This window comes from Procambarus clarkii, chromosome 40 (assembly GCF_040958095.1).
Source record: "Procambarus clarkii isolate CNS0578487 chromosome 40, FALCON_Pclarkii_2.0, whole genome shotgun sequence".
Taxonomy (NCBI): Eukaryota; Metazoa; Arthropoda; class Malacostraca; order Decapoda; family Cambaridae; genus Procambarus; species Procambarus clarkii.
Window position 1 is genome coordinate 25632642 of NC_091189.1, and position 22750 is coordinate 25655391.

The following is a 22750-nucleotide window of genomic DNA, read 5'->3' on the forward strand; positions in this document are numbered from 1 at the left end:
GCCAGCGTCTGTCTGTCTGTGTCTGTCTGTCTGTCTGTCAATTCACGCACATCAATTTACAGGGAACAAGATGTAGCTCTAATACTCTTGTCTCGTGGCTCTACTGCTCTGTAACTAGTACATACACTAACATCATGCTGGGTGTTCATCCTGTCACTTGTACCATGATGCAGCTGTGTTGTTCATCCTGTCACTTGTACCATGATGCAGCTGTGTTGTTCATCCTGTCACTTGTACCATGATGCAGCTGTGTTGTTCATCCTGTCACTTGTACCATGATGCAGCTGTGTTGTTCATCCTGTCACTTGTACCATGATGCAGCTGTGTTGTTCATCCTGTCACTTGTACCATGATGCAGCTGTGTTGTTCATCCTGTCACTTGTATTATATGCAGCTGAAATTCATTTACGTCTATTGAACAAATAAACAATATACAATCAGCCTAAAAGATGTTAACATAGCCTCTAAACCATTTATCCTTTGACGGGATAAACATTGATACAGGTAGATGGTAAAGAAGCAAGATAGACAAAAAGGTAGAGAGGAGAAGAGAGAGATTAACCACATTTCTCAATGGACTCTTTCCTCCGTGACGCCACCTTTGTAAACACCGTGACGTCATAGCTGCCCGCAATGATAAACAACATTTCTCGCAGCATTGTTGATGATTTTAGATTAATTCAGATTAATTCCCTATATTTAAATGCCTATGAGGCTTTAAGCAAGTCAAAAGGCAAAAATAGCCTCTGATTTTTGTTTAAAGATGTTGCGGGCTCAGTTGTCCGAAAGGTGAACAGAATAGATAGAAATACAGAGTGATAGAAAGATGGATTAATTGCTAGATTTGTTGGAAAGATTATTTTTTACATTATAATTAGATTCAAAATAATTTTACTGCAAGGAAGTATATTTCTAGAGCTGTTTAATGCGGAGTGTTAAGTGTGCATACCTTAAGAGCAGCCATTAAGGTGTGCATAGTGTTCCTGGGACAATAATAACGTGGTGGATCAGGCGTGGCTGGTGTCGGGGTGGACCTCGAGCCGCTGCCTGACACTACTACACAGTGGCCGTCGTGTACTCACTCTGGGATTAACGAAGGACATAATGGAACACAGAGTAGCCATTGGAGCTGTGGTTTCATGCCTCAGGCCGAGGGATGAGAAGGTTATATGTCAATCCGCAACCCGCTCTCGCAGACAGTATATATATGACTTATTGCTTATAGTCACTAATTGGCTGATTTATGTGTACATGTGTGGTATATGTAACGTTAAAATTTATTTTTAAGGTATTATCTCTTCCTTTAGATTAGCTAAACACCAGTTTTCATATTAGGTATTTCTTTTTCAGTTTTATTAAACAATAGAGATTTTATACAATATTTGAAAATATCCTGAGTTACTTTACAATTTATTTAATTATTTTGGTTTTGTTTTATTATTTTTGTAAAACTGTAATATCTATTTAGGTATAGATTAAGTAATAATTGTAATTAAGAAGCAATAAGATGCTTATCTTAACATACTAAGAAGGTTATGTTAGGGTCCGTGTTTTCTATTAAGCTTTTCAAGGTAACTAAAATATCCACAATAAATTAGTATGTCACATATGCACTTATTAATAAGCCAATATTGATTGTACGCAAGTGCGAGAACGGGTTGGTAAATCCGTTCGCTTGATAGAACGTCGCATTTTGACGTATACTCTACCTGAAGGCAAAAACTATCGTACAACAAAATGGTTGTGGTTGGCAAAATTGCAACCCATCACACAGAGGGTTACAATATCTGGATGTATCAATCATGCATCACCATAGTTGATGAGTCTCGCTACAGGAGGGAGGAGCGAACCCAACATATTCCGTAAAGAGTTCCTGCCCCCCCCCCACCCCATCAGTGTGAAGCATTGTTCTCAGTGTTCACCATTAAGGGAGACTTGAGCTGCACTCATCGTCGTATTTCTGCACGATTCATCAACGTGAGTGTTGTCAGCTAACGAGACAAGCTACGTATAAGTTTGGGTGATTTGCTAACGAGAAGAGTTGATCAACGAACGTGTAACCCGCCAACGAACCATTATTATCAATGATTGTTGCCCCATCTATCACGTGTCATCACGGCATCGTTGTATTTTACTGCATGGCACAAGACTGCAACGCGCGCCTGTGACACATAAACCTCCACGACTGAGTACCTGAGTAATGAGTGAGTGAGAACGAGAGCAAGCCGTAGTAAGTACAGTATTCTGTTTTGTAGATTATCGTTCAGCGTGCAGTTCTGAGTGACCCACTGACGGCTGCTCCCCTACCGAGCACTCTGATAGGAGACGACAGGTCAGAGAGAAACTAAAGATCGTTAACACTTGGCCTTAGTGCTAGTTCGTGATTACATTGAACGATTACACATGTACACATTTAGCTAACCACTACTTATTGTGATAATTGTGCAGGACTAGTGTTTCCATTTGGCGAGGTATTGCGCTTTATTGAGCATGTTATGTGATTGCTTGAGCGTCAGTAAGCTCCATTGTTCCAGCTAGATACCCCATGTCTCTCAAACATGATTTAGTTTTGACTGACACCAGTCGCAAGTAAATTCAAGCATCCTACGTATTAGCGATTAAGTTTATTATTTAAACTATGTTAATTATCGTGTGTTTTCGCCAAACCACTGCAAACAGTAATTACTTTGCAAAGTATTTACACAACACTAAAATTTCTTAACAAGCTTTCAACATTATACCAGGTATTAATCACTTATTTTACAATTTCATGAGAACCTCGAGTGAGTCAATTCTGCATCAGTATCATTATTCTCGTGACCAAAGAGCAATCACTACTCCGGGACTCCACGAGACGAAGACTGTCCGTAGAGTGCAACTCGAATACTGTACTCTGAGTTTACCCAGAGTGCAAGTAGTTGTTGCCTGGTAGTTACTTGAGATTTTGATTACCTTAAACACGACGTCAGTCGTAATTGATTTGATGTCGCAGCTTGCAAAAGTGGCAAGAAAAACAATATACTCGCATGTAGATTAGCCAATAAAACCCAAGACCCTTATACCAAGGCCAGGATAAGTTTAGGTAGAGTATATGTAATGTCAACAGATATTACGTATACTCTAGAAATATATTAAAATGGTGTAGGCTATAAGGTAACAACAGCTTACTGACTAGCCAGCAATAATAATTTAGCCCTGAACATAGCCTAGTACTAAACTCTGTGTAAATACACTGAAAATTGGTTACAGTTCTCTGTACATATTCCTTTCCTGTAACCCAACCTCATAATATTGCCATACAATTCTCTAGAGAAAATGATTGTGTTCAACTATGCAACTGACACCATATTTGACTCTGTTATCATGTTTGGTTAGTCTGTTATTACGTCCCTCTTATTTTTATCACTATTAAGTCTATACCTTTGACTTGATAGTCAAAGGTCAAGAAATGTCAAGGTTCTTGACGTTGAAATTCTCAAAATATCTCTCGTGGGGTCTGCAGGCTGGTACCGGCAGGTAGTGCAGGCCGGTACAGCCAGGTGTGGAGTGGGGACGTTAGACTGGTCGCCCCACTCCAGCGACCCGTCCTCCTAACAGAGCGTCGCATTATAACGTATACTCTCCCAAAGGCCAACAATCGTTGTACTAGAACAAGGTGGCGGCTCGTGAAGTTGACAAACTGTCCCGTTTTGGGTCCTCTGGCAGGTTAGGATAAGGGCACTTTAGTACGACAGCTTCTCGACGCTGGTAAACGTTAGGAGGAGGACGACGGGGCTGCAATCATATCGCCTCAAAATCAACGAAAACAGTTTATCTGAAAATTCTTAAGGGGGGGGGGGGGGGGACTTTCTTAAGTTACTTGTGCTGTAGCGTTTAATTCTCCTGACTAATGGACCTCCATCTGAGGCAAATGTAACAGCCCCATAAGTGCAATTTTGTACTATGTATGATAGTTAGGAAATGTACTTATTATACGTAGTATTAACCCGTACTGGTCAATTCGGAGGATGGATTGCATCTTGCACTGTATATGACTTCTACTCTCAGTGAGAGAATGACTGTCACGATACAATTTCTACAACAAATGGTTATAAACATGAGAGGCGGGTCTCCTGCCGTCAAATAATAAGTTCGTCAACCTGTCAATATACTCACCTAGTTGTGCTTGCGGGGGTTGAGCTTGAGCTCTTTGGTCCGAGAGCTGGGTTGTGAAGTATGTTGTATGCTGCACATAACCTACAATAATCTCCCAGTTATACCACATTGTTATATACAGCAATGTTCACTACTTCTCGGTGTATATGCACTGAGTTTTCCTTTTGTCGTTGGACTATGTGTTAAAGAGGCTGGGCGGTCAGTGAGCCTTACCAACCCCACCAGTAAGTGTGTGGTCTTAACAACCCACCAGTAAGTGTGGTGGTCTAACAACCCCACCAGTAAGTGTGGTGGTCTTAACAACCCCACCAGTAAGTGTGGTGGCCTTAACAACCCCACCAGTAAGTGTGGTGGCCTTAACAACCCCACCAGTAAGTGTGGTGGTCTTAACAACCCCACCAGTAAGTGTAGTGGTCTTAACAACCCCACCAGTAAGTGTAGTGGTCTTAACAACCCCACCAGTAAGTGTGGTGGTCTTAACAACCCCACCAGTAAGTGTGGTGGTCTTAACAACCACACCAGTAAGTGTGGTGGTCTTAACAACCCCACCAGTAAGTGTGGTGGTCTTAACAACCCCACCAGTAAGTGTGGTGGTCTTAACAACCACACCAGTAAGTGTGGTGGTCTTAACAACCCCACCAGTAAGTGTGGTGGTCTTAACAACCCCACCAGTAAGTGTAGTGGTCTTAACAACCCCACCAGTAAGTGTAGTGGTCTTAACAACCCCACCAGTAAGTGTGGTGGTCTTAACAACCCCACCAGTAAGTGTGGTGGTCTTAACAACCACACCAGTAAGTGTGGTGGTCTTAACAACCCCACCAGTAAGTGTGGTGGTCTTAACAACCCCACCAGTAAGTGTAGTGGTCTTAAACAACCCCACCAGTAAGTGTGGTGGTCTTAACAACCCCACCAGTAAGTGTGGTGGTCTTAACAACCCCACCAGTAAGTGTGGTGGTCTTAACAACCCCACCAGTAAGTGTAGTGGTCTTAACAACCCCATCAGTAAGTGTAGTGGTCTTAACAACCCCACCAGTAAGTGTAGTGGTCTTAACAACCCCACCAGTAAGTGTAGTGGTCTTAACAACCCCACCAGTAAGTGTGGTGGTCTTAACAACCCCACCAGTAAGTGTGGTGGTCTTAACAACCACACCAGTAAGTGTGGTGGTCTTAACAACCCCACCAGTAAGTGTGGTGGTCTTAACAACCCCACCAGTAAGTGTAGTGGTCTTAACAACCCCACCAGTAAGTGTGGTGGTCTTAACAACCCCACCAGTAAGTGTGGTGGTCTTAACAACCCCACCAGTAAGTGTGGTGGTCTTAACAACCCCACCAGTAAGTGTAGTGGTCTTAACAACCCCATCAGTAAGTGTAGTGGTCTTAACAACCCCACCAGTAAGTGTGGTGGTCTTAACAACCTAGCCCTCCAGGAGGTGGTATAGGCCTTAACCACATCATGAAACGAACTTCCCATTCGGCACAATATCAGAGTGACGTTCATTCGACGTTAATTCACCGCTGAGCTGGCGTCGGTCTTGGGTATGGTGACCACTGTTACTGTTGACGTATCCAGCACGACCAACACACATGTCGTGGACAATATTACACATCACTGTGTCACACACACTGTAAGCCTTGTCGTCGCACGCTATATTTACAATTCCTGTAAGTCTTGCATAAACTTTGTCATTGGAAAGTACTCTGCCCCTCCTCCAACGTCAAGACACCGTCGTGTTAAAGTACCCTTATCCTTACCAGTGGTCCCAAAACGGAAAACGGGACAGTACGTCAATTTCGCCAGCCGCTATCATTTTCTAGTACGACGATTTTTGGCCTTAGGAGAGAGTGTACGTCAAGATGCGACGTTGTATTAGGAGGCCGGGATGACGTACTAGGTGAGAATGTGTCCCATGGTGTTCCTGCCTCATCGGTGTTGTCCCTGATAAACCCTGGTCAGTCCTGCCGTTCAGTCTTTAAATAGAGGAAGACTCGGGCACCACGTCACGGGGTGAGAGCAGCTACCGCATCCCTCTCTGTGTATTTATACCTCAATAAACTTATTTCAACTGTCAAAGACTCAGAATAAGCACTGTTGGGCAAGAAGCCTCACGCCATGACGTCAAATAGCCAAGTGAGAAACTATCGTCCAGTCAGGGGCGGGCGTATGACGTATGACGTCACAAGCCATTTCCTATTGGTTGCCTTACCTTGCGGTTACTTTGCTATGATTTCGGGGCTTAGCGTCCCCGCGGCCCGATCCTCGACCAGGCCTCCTGGTTGCTGGTTTGGTCAACCAGGCTGTTGGACGCGACTGCTCGTAGCCTGACGTAAGAATCACAGTCTGGTTGATCAAGTATCCTTCGGAGGTGTTTATTGAGTTCTCTCTTGAACACTGTGAGGGGTCGGCCAGTTATGCTCCTTATGTGTAGTGGAAGCGTGTTGAACAGTCTCGGTCCTCTGATGTTGATAGTTCTCTCTCAGAGTACCTGTTGCACCTCTGCTCTTCAACGGGGGTATTCTGCACATCTTGCCATGTCTTCTGGTCTCATGTGATGTTATTTCCGTGTGCAGGTTTGGGACCAGCCCCTCTAATATTTTCCACGTGTAAATTATTATGTATCTAAACCATGTCACGTGACCAGTGTCGAAAAATGACGTCAGAGCACCGTTAAGAATCAACTCGGATGCCCAAAATAATACACAAAACCTTAGATAAAACATATGTTCATTCAGCAGTATTACATAACGGTATATAGTCAAACATGAGTAAGATATAACTGTGGCAGTCCTTCATGCAGGCTGTGGATGATAGTGACTCAAACAACGCTGAGTATCGCCACAATATTGAAATGAAGTCCACTTTGTATCAGTGTCAAATGATTAAATGACTGATGAAAAGTGAGACCCCATTAACTCTACACACACACACACACACACACACCGGTGGGGCGTCGGTGGCGATGTGGATAGCACGCTGGGCACGGAATCCTGTGGCTCGGGTTCGATTCCGGCGCCGGCGAGAAACAATGGACAGAGTTTCTTTCACCCTGATGCCCCTATTACCTAGCAGTAAATAGGTATCTGGGAGTTAGACAGCTGTTACGGGCTGCTTCCTGTGTTTGTGTGTGTGTGTGTACTCAACTAATTGTACTCGCCTAGTTGTGCTTGCGGGGGTTGAGCTTTGGCTCTTTGGTCCCGCCTTTCAACTGTCAATCAACTGGTGTACAGATTGCTGAGCCTACTGGGTTCTGTCATATCTACATTTAAAACTGTGAATGGAGTCAGCCTCCACCACATCACTGCCTAATGCATTCCATTCTGTCTTCAGCGACGTGAGGTGCAGTTCACGTAGTCCGTCCTCATAACTCACTCTTAGTTCTGGCACTAGCCTAGTGGCATACCTCTGAACTTTTTCCAGCTTCGTCTTGTGCATGACTAGGTACGGGCTTCATGCTGGGCTGCATACTCCAGGATTGGCCTTACATATGTGGTATACAAAGTTCTGAAGGATTCCTTACACAGGTTTCTGAAAGCAGTTCTGATGTTAGCCAGCCTCGCATAAGCCGCTAATGTTATTCTTTTGATGTGGGCTTCAGGAGACAGGTTTGGCGTGATATCAACTCCCAGATCTTTCTCTCTGTCCGTTTCGTGAAGGACTTCATCTCCTATTCGGTATCCAGTGACTGGCCTTCTAGTTCCTCCTCCTAGTTTCATTACCTTACATTTACTTGGGTTGAACTTTAGTAGCCATTGTCGGACCATTCCTTCAGTTTGTCTAGGTCATCTTGTAGCCTCATACAATCCTCCTCTGTCTTGATCCTCCTCATAATTTTTGAATCATCAGCAAACATCGAGAGGAACGAGTCAATTCCTTCTGGGAGATCATTTACGTATATCAGAAACAGTATAGGTCCAAGGACTGACCCCTGTGGATCAGTGTGTGGGTTGTGGATTGTGTGTGTGTATGTGTGTGTGTGTGTGGTGTGTGTGTGTGTGTGTGTGTGTGTGTGTGTGTGTGTGTGTGTGTGTGTGTGTGTGTGTGTGTGTGTGTGTGTGTGTGTGAGGAAAAAAATAGTAGTAACAGTTTATTGACAGTTGAGAGGCGGGACCAAAGAGCCAGAGCTCAACCCCCGCAAGCTCAGATAGGCGTGTACAAATAAGTGAGTACACACGCGCGCGCGCACACACACACACACACACACACACACACACACACACACACACACACATACACACACACACACACACACACACACACACACACACACACATATACGTTACAGAAGAAAGTGAGCCTCAAAGCGATGTACACTAACATAGATGGAATTACAAATAAAGCAAATGAGCTTGGAGAACGGGTACTAGAGGAAAACCCAGACATAATAGCCCTCACAGAAACAAAGATCACGAAAACGGTAACAAATGCAGTGTTCCCACAGGACTATTATGTTATGAGGAAAGAGAGGGAAGGAAGAGGTTGGGGGTGGTGTAGCTCTGCTGGTAAGAAAAGGCTGGGATTTTGAGGAGATGGATATTCAGGGCTGTGAAGGTTTCAGTGACTACATAGCAGGTACCGTAACAAATGGAGGGGAAAAAATTATAGTCGTAGTCATATATAATCCACCACCAAATGACAGAAGACCTAGACAGGAATATGATAGAAACAACATGGCCACCATTAACATAATAGAAAGAGCAGCTTCTGTTGCTAGCAGGAATGGATCTGGACTACTAATTACGGGAGACTTCAACCATGGGAAGATAGATTGGAAGAACAGAGACCCGCATGGAGGACCAGAAACATGGAGAGCTAAGCTGCTGGACGTGGCAACAAGAAACTTTCTAAGCCAGCACATCAAGGAACCAACAAGAATGAGAGGAGAAGATGAACCAGCAATGCTTGATTTGATATTTACCCTAAATGAGTGGGATATAAGAGAAGTTAAGATGGAAGCGCCCTTGGGAATGAGTGACCACAGTGTATTGAACTTTGAGTACCTGGTAGAGCTAGGACTTATCTCCCCCCAAAAAGAACTAGGAATCAAAAGGCTGGCATACCGAAAGGGAAATTATGAACAAATGAGAAGTTTCCTAAGTGAAATACCTTGGGACACAGACCTCAGAGATAAGTCTGTACAGGGTATGATGGACTATGTTACCCAAAAGTGTCAGGAGGCAGTAAACAGGTTCATCCCGGCCCAAAGGGAAAAATCCATGGTATAATAGGGCATGTATGGAAGCGAAGAAACTGAACAAAAGGGCGCGGAGGAACTTCCGGAATAACAGAACACCAGAAAGCAGAGAGAGATACCAGAGAACCAGGAATGAGTACGTCAGGGTGAGAAGAGAAGCAGAGAAAAATTTTGAAAATGATATAGCAAACAAAGCCAAGACCGAACCAAAGCTACTCCACAGTCACATCAGAAGGAAAACAACAGTGAAAGAACAGGTATTGAAACTTCGAACAGGCGAGGACAGGTATACAGAGAATGACAGAGAGGTGTGTGAAGAACTCAACAAGAGGTTCCAGGAGGTCTTCACAATAGAACAAGGTGAGGTCACTGTGCTAGGAGAAAGGGAGGTAAACCAGGCGGCCTTGGAAGAGTTCGAAATACGAGAGAGGAGGTCAAGAGACACCTGCTGGATCTGGATGTTAGAAAGGCTGTTGGTCCAGATGGGATCTCACCATGGATACTGAAAGAGTGTGCAGAGGCACTTTGCTTGCCACTCTCCATAGTGTATAGTAAGTCACTGGAGACGGGAGACCTACCAGAAATATGGAAGACGGCGAATGTGGTCCCAATATACAAAAAGGGCGACAGGCAAGAGGCACTGAACTACAGGCCAGTGTCCTTGACTTGTATACCATGCAAGGTGATGGAGAAGATCGTGAGAAAAAACCTGGTAACACATCTGGAGAGAAGGGACTTCGTGACAAATCGCCAACATGGGTTCAGGGAGGGTAAATCTTGCCTTACAGGCTTGATAGAATTCTACGATCAGGTGACAAAGATTAAGCAAGAAAGAGAGGGTTGGGCGGACTGCATTTTCTTGGATTGTCGGAAAGCCTTTGACACAGTACCGCATAAGAGGCTGGTACATAAGCTGGAGAGACAGGCAGGTGTAGCTGGTAAGGTGCTCCAGTGGATAAGGGAGTATCTAAGCAATAGGAAGCAGAGAGTTACGGTGAGGGGTGAGACCTCCGATTGGCGTGAAGTCACCAGTGGAGTCCCACAGGGCTCTGTACTCGGTCCTATCTTGTTTCTGATATATGTAAATGATCTCCCAGAGGGTATCGATTCATTTCTCTCAATGTTTGCGGACGATGCTAAAATTATGAGAAGGATTAAAAACAGAAGAGGACTGTTTGAGGCTTCAAGAAGACCTAGACAAGCTGAAGGAATGGTCGAACAAATGGTTGTTAGAGTTTAACCCAACCAAATGTAATGTAATGAAGATAGGTGTAGGGAGCAGGAGGCCAGACACAAGGTATCATCTGGGAGAGGAAATTCTTCAGGAGTCAGAGAAGGAAAAGACTTGGGGGTTGATATCACGCCAGACCTGTCACCTGCAGCACATATCAAGCGGATAATATCAGCGGCATATGCCAGGCTGGCCAACATACGAACGGCATTCAGAAACTTGTGTAAAGAATCATTCAGAACTTTGTATACCACATATGTCAGGCCAATCCTGGAGTATGCAGCCCCAGCATGGAGTCCATATCTAGTCAAGGATAAGACTAAACTGGAAAAGGTTCAAAGGTTTGCCACCAGACTAGTACCCGAGCTGAGAGATATGAGCTACGAGGAGAGACTACGGGAATTAAACCTCACTTCGCTGGAAGACAGAAGAGTTAGGGGGATATGATCACCACATTCAAGATTCTGAAGGGAATTGATAGGGTAGATAAAGACAGTCTATTTAACACAAGGGGAACACGCACAAGGGGACACAGGTGGAAACTGAGTGCCGAAATGAGCCACAGAGATATTAGAAAGAACTTTTTTAGTGTCAGAGTGGTTGACAAATGGAATGCATTAGGCAGTGATGTGGTGGAGGCTGACTCCATACACAGTTTCAAGTGTAGATATGATAGAGCCCGATAGGCTCAGGAATCTGTACACCTGTTGATTGAAGGTTGAGAGGCGGGACCAAAGAGCCAGAGCTCAACCCCCGCAAACACAACTAGGTGAGTACAACTAGGTGAGTACACACACATACACACACACACATACACACACACACACACACACACACACACACACACACACACACACACACACACACACACACACACACACACACACACACACACACACACACACATACATACACACACACACACACACACACACACACACACACACACACACACACACACACACACACACACACACACACATACACACACACACATACACACACACACACACACACACACACACACACACACACACACACACACACACACACACACACACACACACACACACACACACACACACATACACACACACATTCACACATATACAGACACACACACACACACACACACACACACACACACACACACACACACACACACACACACACACACACACACACACACACACACACACACATACACACACACACACACACACACGCATACACACACACACACACACACACGCATACACACACACACACACACACACCCATCCCCTGTCAGCCCCCCACTAAGTACCCACCTAGGGCACCCTCCCCCCACCCACCCCCCTCCCCCCACTCACCCCCCTTCTCCCCCTCACCCCTCTCCCCCATCCCCCATGCCCTCCCTTCTCCCACATGCCTTCCCGTCTCTCCCACCCCCATGCCCTCCCTTCCCCCCCTCCCCCCTAAGCCCCCCACTCTCCCCCACCCCACCTAAGTCTTCCCCTCTCCCTCACTCCCCTAAACCCTCCCCTCTTCCTCACCCACCTCAGCCCTCCCTTTTCATCCACGCCCCCCAAGCCCTCCACCCTTTTCTCTCCCCCCAAGCCCTCCACCCTTTTCTCTCCCCCCAAGCCCCCCCATCTCCCCTATCCCCCACAGCCTCTCCTCCCCCCATGCTTCCCCAACCCTCCCTCTCTTACCCACCTCCTGTACCCTCCCCCTCTTATCCACCCCCTGTACCCTCCCCCTCTTATCCACCCCCTGTACCCTCCCCCTCTTATCCACCCCCTGTACCCTTCCCCTCTCCCCCACCACCCCAAGCCCTCCCTCCTCCACCAATCCCCCCGTGCCAGGTCCCCCCAGCTCCCACTCACCCCAGATCGCAAAGGTCCCCCCCAGAAAAGCAGAAGAGAGTCAGTTTCAGGGTGATGTACTCGACCATAGATGGGATCACAAGCAAGACAAGTGAACTAAGGGAAAGAGCACAGGAAGTTAACCTAGATGTAATCGGACTCACTGAAACAAAACTCTCTGGAATCATAACGAATGCCGTGTTTCCCCAGGAGTATACAGTAATAAGGAAAGAGAGGGAAGGTAGGGGAGGAGGCGGAGTGGCCCTACTCATGAGAAGGGAATGGAGTTTTAAGGAGATGGCCATCCCAGGCTGTGAGGAGTTCAGAGACTACATAGCAGGCACCATAACAATGGGAGGACCAAGAATAGTAGTAGCAGTAATATACAACCCTCCACCAAATGACAGGAGACCCAGTCAAGAGTATGAAAACAACAACAAGGCAGTTAACACTATAATTGAGAGGACAGCCTCTGCTGCCTGTAGAAATAGATCCCACCTGCTCATCATGGGCGACTTCAATCACGGAAAGATTGACTGGGAGAACAAGGAACCGCATGGAGGCGAGGATACGTGGAGAGCCAAACTATTGGAGGTGGTGACAAGCAACTTTTTAACCCAGCATGTCGGAGAACCCACAAGGATGCGAGGCAATGACAAACCAGCGAGACTCGACCTAGTCTTCACTCTGAACGACTCCGACATAAGAGAAATCGGTTTTGAGGACCCAGTAGGAATGAGCGACCACAGTGTACTGGTGTTTGAGTACTTGATTGAAGAAGGGTTATTGAACTCGAGGAGGGATACCGAAACCAAAAGGTTAGCATACCGAAAGGGAAACTATGAGGGGATAAGAAAATTCCTAACAGATATAGCATGGGAAACAGAGCTCAGGGGAAAGACGGCCCAAGATATGATGGATTACATCACGCAGAAGTGCAAGGACGCAGCAAACAAGTTTGTCCCAGTCCAAAAGGAAAACAGAGAAATGAAGATGAGAAACCCATGGTTTAATCAAAGATGTAGGCTAGCTAAGCAGCAAAGTAAAAGGGCATGGAGAAACTATAGGAATAACAGGACACTGGAGAGCAGAGAAAGATACCAGAATGCCAGGAATGAATATGTCAGGATGAGAAGAGAGGCAGAAAGACAATACGAAAATGACATCGCAAGCAAGGCAAAGACTCAGCCTAAATTGTTGCATAGCCACATTAGGAGAAAAACAACAGTAAAGGAACAGGTTATGAGATTAAGGATAGGGGCGGAAGGATTCACTACAAATGACAAGGAAGTGTGTGAGGAATTGAATAAGAAATTCCAGGAGGTCTTCACCTTAGAGCAAGGAGAAATTCCAGAGGTAAGTGAGGGAATAGCTAACCAGGAACCACTGGAAGAGTTTGAGATTACCAGTGGGGAAGTAAGGAAGTGTTTACTAGAGTTGGACGTGACGAAGGCTATAGGCCCAGATGGAATCTCCCCTTGGGTTCTAAAGGAAGGAGCAAGAGAACTGAGCCTACCACTCTCCATAGTGTATAACAAATCACTGGCAACAGGGGAACTGCCAGATATTTGGAAAGCAGCTAACGTAGTCCCGATATACAAGAAAGGGGATAGACAGGAGGCACTGAACTACAGGCCAGTGTCCCTAACCTGCATACCATGCAAGCTGATGGAGAAGATTGTGCGAAAAAAACTAGTGGAGCATCTGGAGCGAAGGAACTTTGTAACACAGCATCAACATGGGTTCAGGGATGGCAGGTCCTGCCTCACAGGGTTACTTGAATTCTACGACCAGGCAACAAAAATAAGGCAAGAAAGAGAAGGGTGGGCAGACTGCATATTTTTGGATTGTCAGAAAGCCTTTGATACAGTGCCACACAAGAGGCTAGTGCGAAAGTTGGAGATGCAGGCTGGAGTGAGAGGGAAGGTACTCCGGTGGATAGAGGAGTACCTAAGCAACAGGAGACAACGAGTCTGTGTGAGGGGTGAGGTCTCAGATTGGCGAGACGTCACAAGTGGAGTCCCGCAGGGGTCAGTCCTTGGACCTATACTGTTTCTGGTATATGTAAATGATCTCCCAGAGGGTATAGATTCGTTCCTCTCAATGTTTGCCGACGATGCAAAAATTATGAGGAGGATTGATACAGAGGATGATAGTAGGAGGCTACAAGATGACCTGGATAGACTGAGTGAATGGTCCAACAAATGGCTGTTGAAGTTCAACCCGAGTAAATGCAAAGTAATGAAACTAGGCAGTGGAAACAGGAGGCCAGGCACAGGATACAGAATAGGAGATGAAGTACTTAATGAAACAGACAGAGAGAAAGATCTAGGAGTTGATATCACACCAAACCTGTCTCATGAAGCCCACATAAAGAGAATAACGTCTGCGGCATATGCGAGGCTGGCTAACATCAGAACGGCGTTCAGGAACCTGTGTAAGGAATCATTCAGAATCTTGTACACCACATATGTAAGACCAATCCTGGAGTATGCGGCCCCAGCATGGAGCCCGTACCTTGTCAAGCACAAGACGAAGCTGGAAAAAGTCCAAAGGTATGCTACTAGACTAGTCCCAGAACTAAGAGGCATGAGTTATGAGGAAAGGCTGCGGGAAATGCACCTTACGACACTGGAAGACAGAAGAGTAAGGGGGGACATGATCACAACCTACAAAATCCTCAGGGGAATCGACCGGGTAAACAAGGATGAACTATTCAACACTGGTGGGACGCGAACAAGGGGACACAGGTGGAAGCTGAGTACCCAAATGAGCCACAGAGACGTTAGAAAGAACTTTTTCAGTGTCAGAGTAGTTAGTAAATGGAATGCATTAGGAAGTGATGTGGTGGAGGCTGACTCCATACACAGTTTCAAATGTAGATATGATAGAGCCCAATAGGCTCAGGAATCTGTACACCAGTTGATTGACGGTTGAGAGGCGGGACCAAAGAGCCAGAGCTCAACCCCCGCAAGCACAATTAGGTGACAATTAGGTGAGTACACACACACACACACACACACACACACACACACACACACACACACACACACACACACACACACACACACACACACACACACACACACACACACACACACACACACACACGCACACACTTACACACACACACACACACATACACACACACACACACACACACACACACACACACACACACACACACACACACACACACACACACACACACACACACGCACACACTTACACACACACACACACACACACACACATACACACATACACACATACACACACACACACACACACACACACACACACACACACACACACACACACACACACACACACACACACACAACCTGGATAGACTGAGTGAATGGTCCAACAAATGGCTGTTGAAGTTCAACCCGAGTAAATGCAAAGTAATGAAACTAGGAAGTGGAAACAGGAGGCCAGGCACAGGATACAGAATAGGAGATGAAGTACTTAATGAAACAGACAGAGAGAAAGATCTAGGAGTTGATATCACACCAAACCTGTCTCCTGAAGCCCACATAAAGAGAATAACGTCTGCGGCATATGCGAGGCTGGCTAACATCAGAACGGCGTTCAGGAACCTGTGTAAGGAATCATTCAGAATCTTGTACACCACATATGTAAGACCAATCCTGGAGTATGCGGCCCCAGCATGGAGCCCGTACCTTGTCAAGCACAAGACGAAGCTGGAAAAAGTCCAAAGGTATGCTACTAGACTAGTCCCAGAACTAAGAGGCATGAGTTATGAGGAAAGGCTGCGGGAAATGCACCTCACGACACTGGAAGACAGAAGAGTAAGGGGGGGACATGATCACAACCTACAAAATCCTCAGGGGAATCGACCGGGTAAACAAGGATGAACTATTCAACACTGGTGGGACGCGAACAAGGGGACACAGGTGGAAGCTGAGTACCCAAATGAGCCACAGAGACGTTAGAAAGAACTTTTTCAGTGTCAGAGTAGTTAGTAAATGGAATGCATTAGGAAGTGATGTGGTGGAGGCTGACTCCATACACAGTTTCAAATGTAGATATGATAGAGCCCAATAGGCTCAGGAATCTGTACACCAGTTGATTGACGGTTGAGAGGCGGGACCAAAGAGCCAGAGCTCAACCCCCGCAAGCACAATTAGGTGAGTACAATTAGGTGAGTACACACACACACACACACACACACACACACACACACACACACACACACACACACACACACACACACACACACACACACACACACACACACACACACACACACACACACACACACACGTGTTACCACTGATAGTCAGCCCCCACACGACCGGACCTTGTAATTAGTGGGTCCAAGTGTACCGAGAAGAAGATGGGCTCACCACCGCCCCCTCCTCCCCCTCCTCCCCATTTACTCAACACATCTCTCAAGCCAGTGTTCCAAAACCGATTATGTGCCTCTGTAATCCTTTACACCACCGCCCACGGGATGGGTATGGGGTGCATAATAAAGAAATTGAATTGTGTTCCAAAACTCGCTAAAAGTAAACGAGATAGTCTGTCTGCTTCAGTTATTACCCCAGCCAACGCTGGCCGTGTGGGTGGTGGAGCAACTTGGAACCACATAATGGGTCAGGAACTGAACCATTATAATAGGACTGAAATTGAACTGAAATTTAATAATAGGGTATTAAAAGTATCAACACAAGACAGAACACGAAACAATGGGTATAAATTGGATAAGTTTACAATTACTTTATATAAGCAAGTGTTCAAAAGCTATCTTGTTTAATATATTCATGAGTAATGGGTTTAAGAACTGGACTACAATATACTCTTAAGCTGAGCCGTTTGAGCGGCGAGTTAGCAAACATAAGCGGTTGTATTAGAGAGCAATGAAACTATGCACAGTTATGAGAGTTTCCCGGCATCTGTCAATAAAGATATAGGATCAATTAGGCTATGTTGTGTAGCACTGAACAGCTCCTGTGTACATGTGGCACTAGAGTCCTGAGTCAGCTGTATATAGGACGGTGGACCAGTCTTCCATGTAAGCAACGGAGAGTCTGAAGGTCCAGGATGGACTTTAAAGTAGCCAATTAGTACAGATCACAAACCGTTACTTACAAATCCCCGTGGCGCAGTGGTAAGACACCCGGTCTGTGCTTCGCCAGCTACTTGGCCTGGGATCGTGTCTTGGCCCGGGAAGGATTGACCGGGCGCCAATCCTGAACTGTAGCCTCTGTTCATCCAGCAGTGAATTGATACCTGGTTGTTAAACGATTTGGCGGGTCGCATTCCGGGGATTAATTTTTTTAGTGTCCCCGCGGCCCAGTCCTCGACCAGGCCTCCACCCCCAGGAAGCGACCCGTGACAGCTGACTAACTCCCAGGTACCTATTTTACTGCTAGGTAACAGGGGCATAGAGTGAAAGAAACTCTGCCCATTGTTTCTCACCGGGGCTCGGGATCGAACCCAGGACCACAGGATCACAAGTCCGGTGTGCTGTCCGCTCGGCCGACCGGCTGGGTACTTTCCCTTTGTCCTCATATCCCAGCTCCTTGTCCTCATCCCTTCCAAGTGCTATATAGTGCTTCCAAGTTATGCTGATTTCTTGCAAGGTCTGCGTTCGATCCCCGATGGTTCAAGTGGTTGTGTGATGTATTTAATAAATCATTAGAGTCAGGCAGAGTGCCAGAGTCATGGAAGGTTGCTAATGTGGTAACAATTTTAAGAAAGGAGATAGATCACTTGCATCAAACTATCGGCCAATTAGCCTAACGTCTATTGTGGGAAAGTTACTTGAATCGATAATTACAAATACAATTCATCTTCATCTTGAAAAAAACATAAATTAATAAATGATTCACAACATGGAATGTTGTGAATTATTTATTAATTTATTAATCATTTGATTAATGATTAATTTATTAATCATTATTAATTTATTAATCAATTGTGAACGGCCATTCACAAATGGCCGTTCATGTTTAACAAATTTGTTATCATTTTACTCCAGCATAGTTGAGGCAGTTGATAGTGGTAAGGATTGTGATGTTGTGGACCTTAACTTTAACAAAGCTTTTGATACAGTGCCACATGAAAGACTGATTAAAAAGATAGAGGCTCATGGTATTGGGGGTGCTATATTAAGCTGGATTAGGGTATGGCTATACCAAAGGAAACAAAGAGTTAGTATAAATGGGGTTAAGTCAGAGTGGGAAAATGTTGTTAGTGGAGTGCCTCAAGGCTCTGTCCTGGGACCTCTGCTATTCATAATATATATAAGTTGACCAGACCACACACTAGAAGGTGAAGAGACGACGACGTTTCGGTCCTTCCTGGACCATTCTCAAGTCGATTGTGAGAATCAATCAACTTGAGAATGGTCCAGGACGGACCGAAACGTCGTCGTCCCTTCACCTTATAGTGTGTGGTCTGGTCAAGTACGTTTACAGCAGCTAAAGTAGTATGTTCGAGCCAGAGTCACGAGGAAGATGGTGGGATTCGATGCATGAGGGAGGGATGACGTTTTACTCGGAGAAATGGCATCAATACCAACCCCACCCGTGTTGGGCACCTACCCAACAGCAATCACCGTGTAAAGTTCGACGAAGCTAGCCCCAAGCATCTGGCTCCAATCACAAATAGACAGACATTCACATTTAAAGATATAACAAAGCTTTATTCATATTCACAAACAATATCGTAAACTTCATCGTCTCCGATTTCTAACCAAATCGATTATATCCAGGTCCTCCTGAACACACCTGGGCCCCCAGACTCATCCAGGTCCTCCTGAACACACCTGGGCCCCCAGACTCATCCAGGTCCTCCTGAACACACCTGGGCCCCCAGACTCATCCAGGTCCCCCTGAACACACCTGGGCCCCCAGACTCATCCAGGTCCTCCTGAACACACCTGGGCCCCCAGACTCATCCAGGTCCTCCTGAACACACCTGGGGCCCCCAGACTCATCCAGGTCCTCCTGAACACACCTGGGCCCCCCAGACTCATCCAGGTCCTCCTGAACACACCTGGGCCCCCCAGACTCATCCAGGTCCTCCTGAACACACCTGGGCCCCCAGACTCATCCAGGTCCTCCTGAACACACCTGGGCCCCCAGACTCATCCAGGTCCTCCTGAACACACCTGGGCCCCCAGACTCATCCAGGTCCTCCTGAACACACCTGGGCCCCCAGACTCATCCAGGTCCTCCTGAACACACCTGGGGCCCCCAGACTCATCCAGGTCCTCCTGAACACACCTGGGCCCCCAGACTCATCCAGGTCCTCCTGAACACACCTGGGCCCCCAGACTCATCCAGGTCCTCCTGAACACACCTGGGCCCCCAGACTCATCCAGGTCCTCCTGAACACACCTGGGCCCCCTGACTCATCCAGGTCCTCCTGAACACACCTGGGCCCCCTGACTCATCCAGTTCCTCCTGAACACACCTGGGCCCCCAGACTCATCCAGGTCCTCCTGAACACACCTGGGCCCCCAGACTCATCCAGGTCCTCCTGAACACACCTGGGCCCCCAGACTCATCCAGGTCCTCCTGAACACACCTGGGCCCCCAGACTCATCCAGGTCCTCCTGAACACACCTGGGCCCCCAGACTCATCCAGGTCCTCCTGAACACACCTGGGGCCCCCAGACTCATCCAGGTCCTCCTGAACACACCTGGGCCCCCAGACTCATCCAGGTCCTCCTGAACACACCTGGGCCCCCAGACTCATCCAGGTCCTCCTGAACACACCTGGGCCCCCAGACTCATCCAGGTCCTCCTGAACACACCTGGGCCCCCTGACTCATCCAGGTCCTCCTGAACACACCTGGGCCCCCTGACTCATCCAGTTCCTCCTGAACACACCTGGGCCCCCAGACTCATCCAGGTCCTCCTGAACACACCTGGGGCCCCAGACTCATCCAGGTCCTCCTGAACACACCTGGGCCCCCAGACTCATCCAGATCCTCCTGAACACACCTGGGCCCCCAGACTCATCCAGGTCCTCCTGAACACACCTGGGCCCCCAGACTCATCCAGGTCCTCCTGAACACACCTGGGGCCCCCAGACTCATCCAGGTCCTCCTGAACACACCTGGGCCCCCAGACTCATCCAGGTCCTCCTGAACACACCTGGGCCCCCAGACTCATCCAGGTCCTCCTGAACACACCTGGGCCCCCAGACTCATCCAGGTCCTCCTGAACACACCTGGGCCCCCTGACTCATCCAGGTCCTCCTGAACACACCTGGGCCCCCTGACTCATCCAGTTCCTCCTGAACACACCTGGGCCCCCAGACTCATCCAGGTCCTCCTGAACACACCTGGGGCCCCAGACTCATCCAGGTCCTCCTGAACACACCTGGGGCCCCCAGACTCATCCAGGTCCTCCTGAACACACCTGGGCCCCCAGACTCATCCAGGTCCTCCTGAACACACCTGGGGCCCCCAGACTCATGCAGGTCCTCCTGAACACACCTGGGCCCCCAGACTCATCCAGGTCCTCCTGAACACACCTGGGGCCCCCAGACTCATCCAGGTCCTCCTGAACACACCTGGTACCCCAGACTCATCCAGGTCCTCCTGAACACACCTGGGGCCCCCAGACTCATCCAGGTCCTCCTGAACACACCTGGGCCCCCAGACTCATCCAGGTCCTCCTGAACACACCTGGGCCCCCAGATTCATCCAGGTCCTCCTGAACACACCTGGGGCCCCCAGACTCATCCAGATCCTCCTGAACACACCTGGGCCCCCAGACTCATCCAGGTTCTCCTGAACACACCTGGGCCCCCAGACTCATCCAGGTCCTCCTGAACACACCTGGGGCCCCCAGACTCATCCAGTTCCTCCTGATCACACCTGGGCCCCCCTGACTCATCCAGGTCCTCCTGAACACACCTGGGGCCCCCAGACTCATCCAGGTCCTCCTGAACACACCTGGGCCCCCAGACTCATCCAGGTCCTCCTGAACACACCTGGGGCCCCCAGACTCATCCAGGTCCTCCTGAACACACCTGGGCCCCCAGACTCATCCAGGTCCTCCTGAACACACCTGGGCCCCCAGACTCATCCAGGTCCTCCTGAACACACCTGGGCCCCCAGACTCATCCAGGTCCTCCTGAACACATCTGGGCCCCCAGACTCATCCAGGTCCTCCTCAACACACCTGGGCCCCCAGACTCATCCAGGTCCTCCTGAACACACCTGGGGCCCCCAGACTCATGCAGGTCCTCCTGAACACACCTGGGCCCCCAGACTCATCCAGGTCCTCCTGAACACACCTGGGGCCCCCAGACTCATCCAGGTCCTCCTGAACACACCTGGGACCCCAGACTCATCCAGGTCCTCCTGAACACACCTGGGGCCCCCAGACTCATCCAGGTCCTCCTGAACACACCTGGGCCCCCAGACTCATCCAGGTCCTCCTGAACACACCTGGGCCCCCAGATTCATCCAGGTCCTCCTGAACACACCTGGGGCCCCCAGACTCATCCAGGTCCTCCTGAACACACCTGGGCCCCCAGACTCATCCAGGTCCTCCTGAACACACCTGGGCCCCCAGACTCATCCAGGTCCTCCTGAACACACCTGGGGCCCCCAGACTCATCCAGTTCCTCCTGAACACACCTGGGCCCCCTGACTCATCCAGGTCCTCCTGAACACACCTGGGGCCCCCAGACTCATCCAGGTCCTCCTGAACACACCTGGGCCCCCAGACTCATCCAGGTCCTCCTGAACACACCTGGGGCCCCCAGACTCATCCAGGTCCTCCTGAACACACCTGGGCCCCCAGACTCATCCAGGTCCTCCTGAACACACCTGGGCCCCCAGACTCATCCAGGTCCTCCTGAACACACCTGGGCCCCCAGACTCATCCAGGTCCTCCTGAACACATCTGGGCCCCCAGACTCATCCAGGTCCTCCTCAACACACCTGGGCCCCCAGACTCATCCAGGTCCTCCTGAACACACCTGGGGCCCCAAGAATCATCCAGGCCGTCCAAACATGAACCATTTAACACGTCAAACAATTGGTCTATTGGGGTTGTGGAGGGAACTTACCGCATGACGTGAAGACAAACAGCGTCTGCGCACACCCAGCTTAGCTCAGTGCTAATCAGCTTTTGTTCCTGACGTCAGAATTGTTGGTTTATCAGGCGGTGGGGTGTGTGGGGGAGGGAGGGGGTGAGGGGAGGGGGGTGGGCAGGTAGAGAGGGAAGGGAAGGGGTGGGGGGGAGGGAGGAGGGGAGAGTAAGGCAGACAATTATATTTTCTAAAGAATATGGGGGAATATTTATATTAAAAAATATATCTGAAGCCGTGAG

The 22750-nt window shown here is 48.1% G+C and overlaps 1 protein-coding gene across 1 annotated transcript in view; it reads right to left on the minus strand.

Moving 5' to 3' along the window:
* LOC138372843 (fibrillin-1-like) overlaps positions 1 to 22492 on the minus strand; it is a 72271-nt gene extending 49779 nt beyond the window's left edge. Inside the window, exon 1 of the mRNA XM_069338508.1 lies at positions 22488 to 22492. Coding sequence (XP_069194609.1) covers positions 22488 to 22492 — 5 coding nt within the window. The remainder of the gene's footprint in view (positions 1 to 22487) is intronic.
* Positions 22493 to 22750: the final 258 nt, after the last annotated feature.